The sequence below is a fragment of the Homalodisca vitripennis genome, chromosome 4 (assembly GCF_021130785.1).
Source record: "Homalodisca vitripennis isolate AUS2020 chromosome 4, UT_GWSS_2.1, whole genome shotgun sequence".
NCBI lineage: Eukaryota > Metazoa > Arthropoda > Insecta > Hemiptera > Cicadellidae > Homalodisca > Homalodisca vitripennis.
This window is the reverse complement of record NC_060210.1, coordinates 9,788,679-9,801,775: the sequence shown is the minus strand read 5'-3', so window position 1 is coordinate 9,801,775 and position 13,097 is coordinate 9,788,679. Positions and strand designations below refer to the sequence as shown.

Here is a 13,097-nt window from a genome sequence, read left to right as displayed (position 1 = left end):
ACTTTGCGTATGGAGTGAGACTTTGGGGAGGCTGTGCCAAAAACAAATTTGAGCGAGTCTTTAGACTCTAAAAAAAGGCTGTCAGAATAATTGGAAAGTTAAATTACAGAGAGTCATGCAGGGAATCTTTTAGGGAGCTTGAATTTCTGACATTGCCCTGCCTCTATATATACGACGTGATCATGTATTGCAAATCAAAATGCAGTATGGTCCGCGGTGAGGACATTCACCAATATGAAACCAGAGGCAGGGACAACTATCGAGCCCAACAGCACAGGCTGACGCTTACGCAGCATCTGCCACAACAAGTTGATGTCAGATTAATCAATAAGCTCCCGGAAAGTATAAAGAACTCCAACAATAAAAACCAATTCAAAACTCGTATAAAACGCCTATTGGTGTCTAGAGCGTTCTACTCTGTCGATGAATTCATGATGAGCCGCTAGGATTTATGAGAGGCATAGGATCTGGAGTCAGTGAGAGTGTGCTTAGGTGAATGTGTGGAAGTGTTGGTTTGGATGCATGTGTGAGTGCCTTAACTTTGGCATGTGTAAACTATTTACAAAATGATTTACTGACATTTGCAATGCAATGTAAAAATTGCAAAAAATGCAATAAAATATGATTTGATTTGATTTGATTTTGACTTACCATCCGGTCTTAGCCGGAAATTGAGTTTCGGAGGCCATAATCAAGATCCTGTACGTTGTGTGCAGCTAACTTAATTCTACAGATACCTGTGATTTCTAGGCATATTACTTAGTGCCTAGGTAGCCAGCTGGTAGTATGGGCGTATATAAAAGAGGGTTCAGAATGCTCTAGCCGACCCAACATTTTGAAAGGCAACAAAATTTCATCCAGTGGTTTTTTAAGCCAGAATGTAAATGTAAGGTTTTCAAGTTCAAAAATTTCCCAAAGGAAGATTTTCCGAGTCCTTATTGTTGGGAGGGTTTTCAATACTTCCTAATCCACCCAGTTTGTGAGCCCCCGCTCTCCCCGAATTAATTTTCTATATCCTCGTACGTCACTTTCTAGTACAGTGTAACTCATGTAAGAACATGGAGCATACGTCGAGTTGTAGCAGCATTATTCTTTACCGTTTTGCCCCTCTGAGAGTAGAATGTGTTACGCTCCGACAGACTTTTGTATACACGTTTTTCGCTGGTTTCCATAGTTCTTTACGTCTACTGTCCATTGAATGCCTGTGTTGTTGATAGTTCAAAATATATACAGCGTTTGTAAACGGTTTCTAAATTCAGAATCCGAAAATAATATTCTCTTGTAATATTGATTGCACAAAACAATCTAATATATTAATTAAGCAGTAAATTTTGCCCCAAAGATTATTAAACTGTATATTACCAAACAAACACTATTTTAAAGATAGTAATGACTAATTATCGGTTTAATATTTAACATTAAAATCTGAAAGACCATTTAGTGGAAATGCGATTCGACATAATAAAAATAAAAGAAATCTACCCAAATGGTACATCCAAAAACTAGTAAAACGTAATAATTTTAACAAATTTAATTTAACTAAGGAAACCAAACGAGTTAATTATAAGATGAATAGCGTTGTTTGTTCAAATTTACAAAAATTCTACACTTTAGCTGATGAAAATTTGCTGTTTATGTAATTTACTCGTATTTCTTTATTAATAATTATTTAAGTCGTATAACTGTTAAAATTCGGTTTTGTGTGTTATTTTAGTTATTGCAGTTATAATGATTTGAAATCCCTAAAATTTAACACTTCAATTTTTAGTTGAGTTTTGAAAATTTACTACAGTTTTCCTTAAAAACATTATTGGACTGTGATTATTAAAAATCACAAGGAATGAATTTAATTTATTATAACAGTTATTGAATAGTTGAGACGATTAAGTTGCTTTAAAATTGTTTCCAAAGATAAACAAACTTTACCAAAACGTAAGATGACTCATCGACTTTATTATCCAATACAGTCGGTATTGGTCATAAGTGGATCGATTACATACGCTAGGAGATTCGCTCTTATCACTGATTCACAGCGGTTTTGAGCTGCAGGATGAATTGTTTAAAATTTTATCCCAAGAGATCCAAACTTTTCCACGACATTTTAATCCGAAGTTTGTAGAATAAAGAAAGAAGAAGAATAAGACTACGATAACCGTGGCACAAAAGGTTAACGAACGTCGTTATAACTGTATCAAACTAGCGTAGAGTCAACAGTATTAGTCAGCTCCGGGGAGACGTCGCGTCGCGTCGAGTCAATATCTTCGACATCTAAATTGCGTTTGTTTAAGCGCTTCGATAAGGGTAATTTCGGACTTTACGGGAAACTCTGAGAAACCAAATAAATGTAAATGGATCTTTAAAAAAATGAATAACCTAGTGTAAGTTATTGCATTGACTGGATCATTAATATATTACTACTGTAAGTATAATACTACTTTAAAATTTCATTTCACTTAGAATAATGAGTGAGAATAGGCTTTTTTAGAATGGATATTCTCACTCATTATTCTAAGTGAAATGAAATGAAGGTAAAGTTAAAAAATTCCGTTTTTTACTTCAATTAAAATTAAATACATGCATCGCATAATGGTAACGTGTTTTTCCTTAAAAATAATACAAAACGTAGATACATTAGGTTTGCATAAGCGTAAGATTTTATTTATGAATGAGAAAATAAAACAAAAGTCGAGTAAATTGTTGGGGCTTTTCATGAACAGACATTAAGAATTGTGGTGAATAGAGCTTAAATAAAGGAAGGTTTCATCATCCCAACAACCACCCCGTCTCAACCCCCTCCCCATAACAGGGTCCACACGTTGACGGAGCAGTTTCCTGTTTAACGGCCCTTTCAAATAGCCCCAAAATCACCCCCAATTTTCTTGTCTCAAATCGTTCTCGTTTTAGTTGCTAAAGACTAGCTGTTCGAGAACGAACAGTGTACCTCGTTCATGTAAACAATTGTTCCAAAATAAGTGTTAAAGGGTTATATGAAACTATAACCAGCGCTCAATTTTATATTTATTATATTTAAGTACATTTCCAAGTGTCCCGTAAATCCTTTAATACATCGATAATCTACTAATTTGGAGTTTTCAATGCTCCCGGCGGAGCAAGTACTTTTTGTGATTCAATTGTTATTTAAATTTAATAAGGCTATTGCCATTTATACAATTTGACGTATATATATATATATATATATATATATATATATATATATATATATATATATACCACTAATTATAATGCTGTTCATAGAATTACCATAAGAATATATCTAATCAAATCGAAAGGATACGGTAACTGGATTTCGGACATTCCCCATTGTTCCAAAAGGAATATAACCCAACGTCTCGAGGATTGGAATCTATCCTCTTCGTCAGGTGGGAGAGGTCCTTCGAATCGCATTTTCTTGGAAAGATTTAGACATAAGCAGTGTACCGTAGTTTTAAAAAAGCTAGTATTTTTTGGATTAATAATAATATTTTAAACGGAATTAAATACGAACCATTTTATTGGCTAAGAGTCAGCGAAACCTATCATTCGAGGGGTTGGAAAAATGTAATTTATGCCTGCCTATCTCACTGTCTGTGGATGATATCTCAAAGATGAGCAGACCTATAGACTTAATATTTTGTATAAAGCCTTATCTCTATATAAGCAACATTAAGTTCGACGATGGTACATATTATTCCATTGAGATTGGCTGAGCGTTAGCTAACCTTTTTGAATTGCGTGCAACCTTAACAAACCTGCTACGAAACATGCACTTTTTCGTAAACTGGGATTTTATTAAGATTATAGGTGAAATTAACTGCTTATTTATTTCAAATATATGGTAAAATACCACTAAACGAGAGAAAACCATTATGGGTTGAAGATGGCAAAAAAAAAAAACGTAAAAATGGTGTAAACTAAAACAGTACCTATCTAGGTAACAACAGACCACTCTATTATAAGACTAAGTAAGCAAGCAATTTATCAATTCAAGTGCACTGAATAATCCCAGAATACATTTGAGTAATAAAAGTTTAAGAATAATAAGAGAATAGATTATTCCTGTTAATAAGTCATTGAATCTCGTCCTACCAGAAAAGCTCAGCTCAGGACGACTATTAATGGTGTCAAATTGAGCTGGTGAGTTAGATATTAATGACAGTCTAAGAATATCAGGGCAGGAGTACGCCACAGCACGTGTCGCGTAACAAACTACGCTAGGGTTGCATGCAAACCTTTAAAACTATAACTCGTTTCATTCTTGAGATACACGACAGTCGGAAATACAGATAAGAAATCTTTATGTGCCTCAAGCAGACAAAGGTACATTATACTGAATAATAGACTGCAATGATGACATTCAGCCAAATTTCATGGTTAGACATGCGCAACTCATTCTTGACTAGGTAAAAACGAAATTGATATGTTAAAATGTCCTACGATTGTACTCTCGGTTTGTTTACAATTGTGGAAATGCTCGCTCAGCAAAATCAAACAGAGTGGCAAGCACCATCTTCGAACTGGGTGTTGCCCACATAAAAAAATGAAGCTTCAAGCAAAATTTCAAGTACATACATAAGTTCATTCTCGAGTAATACGCTGTAATACGATGCTCCAGCCCCGTGATACACTACACTAGCGCTCAGCCAATTACCGTTTTTGACGTATGAACAATAACATCCTCAGAGATTTGTTTCTTAGTACAGTTTATAATGAATGATCTCTAAGTAGTACTTGACGTAACAACGTGTAATACGAGTACCTTATGAGATACACGTGTTAACGATTCGTTGTAGACTCGTCACTATGTTCGTGAAGGTAGTTCACTCGTTAGTACATGAAGATAAAACAGAGGAAGTGAACAGAACAACGGAAGTGCTCCAGAAATGAATATGCAGCAGAGGCATTAGCGATAAGAACAAGTCAATATCAAACGTTATCTCTGAAGAGTGTATGTTTATGTGCAAGCAGTTGCCAGGTATCAGCGTAGACATGGCTCCACACCCATCTCACGTATTACATCACTTGTAGATTCTACACTATGTTTATGAAGATAGTTCACGCGCAAGTACATGAAGGTTCAACAGAGGAAGTGAACAGAACAACGGAAGTGCTCCATAAATGAATATGCAGCAGAGGCATTAGCGATAAGAACAAGTCAATATCAAGCGTTATCTCTGAAGAGTGTATGTTTATGTGCAAGCAGTTGCCAGGTATCAGCGTAGACGTGGCTCCACACCCATCTCACGTATTACATCACTTGTAGATTCTACACTATGTTTATGAAGGTAGTTCACTCGTTAGTACATGAAGGTTAAACAGAGGAAGTGAACAGAACAACGGAAGTGCTCCAGAAATGAATATGCAGCAGAGGCATTAGCGATAAGAACAAGTCAATATCAAGCGTTATCTCTGAAGAGTGTATGTTTATGTGCAAGCAGTTGCCAGGTATCAGCGTAGACTTGTCTCCACACCCATCTCACGTATTACATCACTTGTAGATTCTACACTATGTTTATGAAGATAGTTCACTCGTTAGTACATGAAGGTTCAACAGAGGAAGTGAACAGAACAACGGAAGTGCTCCAGGAATGAATATGCAGCAGAGGCATTAGCGATAAGAACAAGTCAATATCAAGCGTTATCTCTGAAGAGTGTATGTTTATGTGCAAGCAGTTGCCAGGTATCAGCGTAGACGTGTCTCCACACCCATCTCACGTATTACATCACTTGTAGATTCTACACTATGTTTATGAAGATAGTTCACTCGCAAGTACATGAAGGTTCAACAGAGGAAGTGAACAGAACAACGGAAGTGCTCCATAAATGAATATGCAGCAGAGGCATTAGCGATAAGAACAAGTCAATATCAAGCGTTATCTCTGAAGAGTGTATGTTTATGTGCAAGCAGTTGCCAGGTATCAGCGTAGACGTGGCTCCACACCCATCTCACGTATTACATCACTTGTAGATTCTACACTATGTTTATGAAGGTAGTTCACTCGTTAGTACATGAAGGTTAAACAGAGGAAGTGAACAGAACAACGGAAGTGCTCCAGAAATGAATATGCAGCAGAGGCATTAGCGATAAGAACAAGTCAATATCAAGCGTTATCTCTGAAGAGTGTATGTTTATGTGCAAGCAGTTGCCAGGTATCAGCGTAGACTTGTCTCCACACCCATCTCACGTATTACATCACTTGTAGATTCTACACTATGTTTATGAAGATAGTTCACTCGCAAGTACATGAAGGTTCAACAGAGGAAGTGAACAGAACAACGGAAGTGCTCCAGGAATGAATATGCAGCAGAGGCATTAGCGATAAGAACAAGTCAATATCAAGCGTTATCTCTGAAGAGTGTATGTTTATGTGCAAGCAGTTGCCAGGTATCAGCGTAGACGTGTCTCCACACCCATCTCACGTATTACATCACTTGTAGATTCTACACTATGTTTATGAAGATAGTTCACTCGTTAGTACATGAAGGTTCAACAGAGGAAGTGAACAGAACAACGGAAGTGCTCCAGGAATGAATATGCAGCAGAGGCATTAGCGATAAGAACAAGTCAATATCAAGCGTTATCTCTGAAGAGTGTATGTTTATGTGCAAGCAGTTGCCAGGTATCAGCGTAGACGTGTCTCCACACCCATCTCACGTATTACATCACTTGTAGATTCTACACTATGTTTATGAAGATAGTTCACTCGCAAGTACATGAAGGTTCAACAGAGGAAGTGAACAGAACAACGGAAGTGCTCCATAAATGAATATGCAGCAGAGGCATTAGCGATAAGAACAAGTCAATATCAAGCGTTATCTCTGAAGAGTGTATGTTTATGTGCAAGCAGTTGCCAGGTATCAGCGTAGACGTGTCTCCACACCCATCTCACGTATTACATCGCTTATCTTTGCTCTCGTTGGGACCGACTCCGTCACGCACAGCTCGCGATTTACTACAGCACTTTTCCCAAGTCACTTGGCTTAACTCTATTGCGTTAAAAGCTGCTCCATATTGTCCCAAAAACATAAATTACAGTACAATATTTCTAGCTTTTTATATTCTTATATTTATATTCTTGAATCACGAAGGGAAAATCAGTTACCGCCTCGTTATTGTAGTCCCGAGAACTTGTTTGAATTGTTTCGAAAATTTAATGTGCATAAATTAACGAGTGTTGCTACTATTACATACTTCATGTTCATCCGTTTCTCTTTGACTTTAGCACACTGCTACTTATTAGAGTTATTTTTTTGACGAGCTCATTCACTGGCTAAATTGAACGATTGGGGAAAGACTTGAAACTTTGGATGAAAACAAATAAACTCGTCAAATTTCGGTAGTTTTCATACTAATTTCCATAAACTTGACAAAATATTATTTTATTTCATATTGCAATACTTAATATATTGAAATCTTGTGTTCAAAATACAATTTTCTAATCGATAGTGACATGGTAATAAAGCTAAAGCAAGGCCTATCGAAAATAATTTGTATTTAATGTAAAAACTACTAGTTAAATTAAAAAATAACTAGATTTAGCCCATATAGAAAGGACTATGACGAAAACATATTTGAGCAGAGTTTGTTGTTTACAGAACCGAGGCTTTTCCCGATAACGATGCAAAAAAATGAAACTTTATTTCATACAGTTTTGTCATACATCAGCATTGATTGTATGTCCCTTTTGGAGTATCATGAAAGAGATATATCAGCATTTTTGTTATTCACTTTAATCATAACCTCTTAACAAATCAATCAGAGCTTATTTGAGTTCTCATGTATTGATCTCAATAATACAGTAAGCAGGATGACCGCCTCCTCACTTGAAAGTGACCAATCCGGTTTGAGATCCGGGTCAAGGCTAATCATTTTCCGCACCTGGTGTTTAAAAATAAACAGTAATAATATGTAAATCAAGCCACCTCACAACCGGTCGGTATTCGTGCCAGTATTACTTGAAAGACTCCAAGAAATAGCAAACGTTAAATTTTTCATTTCATGAAATAAAAAAAACACATTTTCAGTTCTTCAGTTGTCATGATTGTTAGAGGCCAAATTCAGTTACGTCGAACTGGTTTAGTTTTAACTTCTGATGATTGATGAAGAGAGCTCGCCACAGAAAGACTGAAATACCGCAGGCTTTTAATTGTGAACCGGATAAGCGGTGGTGAAAAAAATTAAAGCATTTTACAGTATGAAACTATATAAAGGGCAAAACAAAGAAGAAAGAAATGATTAAATAACTATTACAGAGTCTAGTTACGTTATGTGATACCAATTCTGATTGTTAGCTCTAGAGTCTAGCTAGCTACGTTATGTGATACCAATTCTGAATGTTAGCCCCCAGAGTCTATTTATGTGATACCAATTCTGATTGTTATCTCCTCAGTCTATTTATGTGATACCAATTCTGATTGTTAGCTCCAGAGTCTATTTATGTGATACCAATTCTGATTGTTTGCTACAGAGTCTAGTTACGTTATGTGATTCCAATTCTGAATGTTAGCCCCCAGAGTCTATTTATGTGATACCAATTCTGACTATTAGCTACAGAGTCTAGTTACGTTATGTGATACAAATTCTGATTTTTAGCTCCAGAGTCTATTTATGTGATACCAATTCTGATTGTTAGCTCCAGAGTCTATTTATGTGATACCAATTCTGATTGTTTGCTACAGAGTCTAGTTACGTTATGTGATTCCAATTCTGATTGTTAGCTCCAGAGTCTATTTATGTGATACCAATTCTGATTGTTAGCTACAGAGTCTAGTTACGTTATGTGATACTAATTCTGATTTTTAGCTCCAGAGTCTAGCTACGTTATGTGATACCAATTCTGAATGTTAGCCCCCAGAGTCTATTTAGGTGATACCAATTCTGATTGTTACCTCCTCAGTCTATTTATGTGATACCAATTCTGATTGTTAACTGCAGAGTCTAGCTACGTTATGTGATACCAATTCTGAATGTTAGCCCCCAGAGTCTATTTATGTGATACCAATTCTGATTGTTAGCTCCAGAGTCTATTTATGTGATACCAATTCTGATTGTTTGCTACAGAGTCTAGTTACGTTATGTGATTCCAATTCTGAATGTTAGCCCCCAGAGTCTATTTATGTGATACCAATTCTGATTGTTTGCTACAGAGTCTAGTTACGTTATGTGATACAAATTCTGATTGTTAGCTCCAGAGTCTATTTATGTGATACCAATTCTGATTGTTAGCTACAGAGTCTAGTTACGTTATGTGATACCAATTCTGAATGTTAGCCCCCAGAGTCTATTTAGGTGATACCAATTCTGATTGTTACCTCCAGAGTCTATTTATGTGATACCAATAATTCTGATTGTTAGCTCCAGAGTCTATCTACGTTATGTGATACTAATTCTGAATGTTAGCCCCCAGTGTCTATTTATGTGATACCAATTCTGATTGTTACCTCCAGAGTCTATTTATGTGATACCAATAATTCTGATTGTTAGCTCCAGAGTCTAGCTACGTTATGTGATACCAATTCTGAATGTTAGCCCCCAGAGTCTATTTATGTGATACCAATTCTGATTGTTAGCTCCAGAGTCTATTTATGTGATACCAATTCTGATTGTTAGCTCCAGAGTCTAGTTACGTTATGTGATACCAATTCTGATTGTTAGCTCCAGAGTCTATTTATGTGATACCAATTCTGATTGTTAGCTCCAGAGTCTATTTATGTGATACCAATTCTAATTGTTAACTACAGAGTCTAGTTACGTTATGTGATACCAATTCTGATTGTTAGCTCCAGAGTCTAGCTACGTTATATAATACCAGTTGTGAATGTAAGCTCCATTTCCTTCAACTGCCCAACCTCTGAAAGACGACGTACTATAATGGATACAATGCCTAATACATATGCAATTCATAATGCAATCGAATAAATCAACTTCCTTGGATTATGACATCTATGAATGGGTATAATTATTGTTTTGTTGAATTTATCTAACACTTTTGAATACCAAACAAAGTCGTCCCCTACACTAGCGAAACAAAAATGAGCAAACGTATAAAGCAGACATTGGAAACGCAACAATGGATGACGTCATGAATCAGCAACGAAGAATGGGCCAATCAGCGTCGAGATGGATCAGCGTTTGACGAATGAGCGCGGTATAGCCAAGGGCCTATGCCTCCAACTCTTGAGATTTTCCATATGTTTCCTCGTTAAGAGGGAATTGTTGAAGATGTCAACCTCTTTTGTGTTCTCTCTCTTCAGTTGCGTTTCTTGCGGTTGAATTTTTTGGAGAAAACTACCCTATTTTGTTTAGTAATTTAAGATGAATTGAGTTAAGTTAATTGTTAGATTAGCCTACACATTATGTTAAAGGCTAGATGATATACAGCAAGACTAATTGAAGGACTACTTCTTGTGGGGTGCTATTAATGTTTGTTTTTCTCGGTGGGGGGGAGGGGGAGAATGGAAAGGCAAGTAGCGGGACTGACCGAAAGAAGTGACTACACAGACTAAAATTTATGATAAAATACTTGTTTGAATAAATCTACGAACTACTAATTCATTTATTCATGAATCTACCGTAAAATGTATTAACTTACTGCATCGCAGTATTTAAAGCTCAGCAGATTCCAAATTGCATTTCAACGTTAATATTAATTGTTATTCCAGTTCACTACTACTTTCGTCCTGACGAGATTAAAAAAAAGGATTTAAATAAATTGATTAGATCCTTTCTAGCTAACAAAGCCGTAGTGTAATATAATTTTGGGAAAAAATTATTCTTAATGTTGAATATAATTATAACCTTTACTCAAGTACATTGGGCCTTACATTATATTCACTACAAAAATTAAATTACGTAGAAATAGATTTTAATACAGATTTGGCCGAATAAATGACAAAACCATTAATTTAATTTTTAATAAATAAATTAAATTTAACAATGTCAAACGTTAAAAACAGAAGTACAACAAGATATTTAGCAAGATGTTATTCCAGATAATTTCAATGAAAATGAAGTAACTATTTCGGAAATACGAGATTGTGGTAAAATGATACTGACCAAATTATAGAAACTAATACAAAAGATAGTAATAAAAATGTATTCATGTGTGAAACGAAAAACTGAAATGAAATGAGAAAGTCAGTGATCATTATAATATATGAAATTTAAAAAATATTACAAAAATATGTATAAAATCAATAGAAATTATAAGTATTTATTTATTTTAAACAATTGAGTGTCTCATATTATTTTAAAATATAAATAATATACTATTTAATAATTTAATAATTGGGAATCGTAAATTTTTCAAATATATATTCACAGATCGTTAAAAGAAGTTGTTACTTCTGTAGGTCAGTAACGCGACTGTCTTTCCATTTTTCAAAGTAAAGGATTACATCTAACTTCTTTCTAGTGTGAAATAAAATATATAGTAGTACTTACTGCTGGGGTCATGAATCCATCGTTTCTTCTCTCCCGTCTTTCCGCTCAGAACTCGGGATTCGTCCTGGAAAGGAAAACAGGTAATTATTATTTTATTCAGGACAGACCTTAAATAGTTTTAAAAACATTCAGCTCTTACTGCGATTAAAGCATTGTACCTAGAATGCAGCAAGGAGAACTGACAGAGCACTTGGCAGAAATGCATAACCTGCAGCAATTTCACAGCGACAGCCATTTAACCAACTTACAACTCCATATCCTGGCACAAACCGTTTCCAGGAGCTGTCTGTGCTTAATCAGAGATAATCTACTACTTCAAGAATACCTTTCTAAAAATACGCTTTGCAACATAATTTATGAAACTTGTATATTTCAACTGGCCTAAGTTCTAAATAGTATTGTATCTTTGTTATTATGATCACTTGCCAATGTTAATTGCTTAGTTAAGTGTCCGAATGGAAATCCACCATGACTCGGTTGCTCCACCGTGCTTTAAAATCGTGTCTAAAACATCGAATTGAACTCAGTTGTGCACCTGATGAGACAATGATAGAACCTCCATCTGGATTACACTGGATATTTGATGGGTGAACCAGAAATACCTCTTTTGTAGTCTATGTGTCTCTGGTGTTTCAGAGTTTTGAGATGTTTCGGGATAAATTTGAGAGGACAAGTCCATTTACTGGATTGTAATATAAGACTTAATCCGTACTTGAGTCCGTAATATACGCTAGAATACTCATCGGTCTGCGAAAACACACGACATTGATGATAATAAGACACAAAACTGGTTAAAAAACAAATGAATTCCAACAATGATCACACGAACCAATAACGGCGTTCAAATGTAGCTCGTGCTCTGGAACAAACAAGTGAATAAAAAGAGAGGACGCAATAAAGCGACTCCGCTTTATTAAAAGTGTTGCGCTACAAACAAACACTAACCACAGTTTTACGTGATTGGGCCAGTGGATGTGCAATGTTTGCGAACGCGATTGCAGGAATGCTTTTACTGAGAATAAATTCATTGGCAATAACGGTAACAATGCGCAATGACGTGTGAGAATTCTCTATTAACATTCAAGTAAATAAGTTCAGGATATCAATTATAAACTGCTTGTCTGTTTTTATTTCTGTTTTTGTGAACGCTGTAAACCTTTCTCTTTAGATCAATCTGGACAGCTATCTCCACTGAAAATACTTGATTTTAAATAGTAACACAAAGTTCATCTTTTGAATTTTTCAAAAAGTTTTCATACAGTAAAAAAGTAATATTACTGACTGAAAAATATCCTTGGACGTCAATATTATAAAACATCGTTCGCCTTATCGCCTAGTGAATTTCGAACTTGATGATCTCGATTCTATAAATTTACTAAGACGGTTATTTATTGTGTATGTATACGGCAACTTGTAAACAACACCATCGGCAGGGTATACAGTTGAAAAAGATACTTCTGAACCACCACTTGCCTTAATAGTACCCCACTGCCGTCAAAGAAGTTCTTTACTACGATAACAAGATTAAATGAATCGCAAACCACAATCAAAGGCACAACAGTAGCACTATCTACATGTTATTTTATTATGGTTGTGGTAAATTAAAATAATTTAGAGGAATCAAAAAATGATAAGCAGTTATCTAGTTTTGGATTTA

At 35.5% G+C, this 13,097-nt stretch overlaps 1 protein-coding gene across 3 annotated transcripts in view; it reads right to left on the bottom strand.

The window, feature by feature from the left end:
* The window catches only part of LOC124358944 (proteoglycan Cow), a 507,126-nt gene that overhangs the window by 218,857 nt on the left and 275,172 nt on the right, over window positions 1-13,097 (bottom strand). For all 3 annotated transcript variants that reach the window (XM_046811223.1, XM_046811222.1, XM_046811221.1), the window contains exon 2: window positions 11,441-11,504. In XM_046811223.1, coding sequence (XP_046667179.1) covers window positions 11,441-11,504 — 64 coding nt within the window. The remainder of the gene's footprint in view (window positions 1-11,440; window positions 11,505-13,097) is intronic.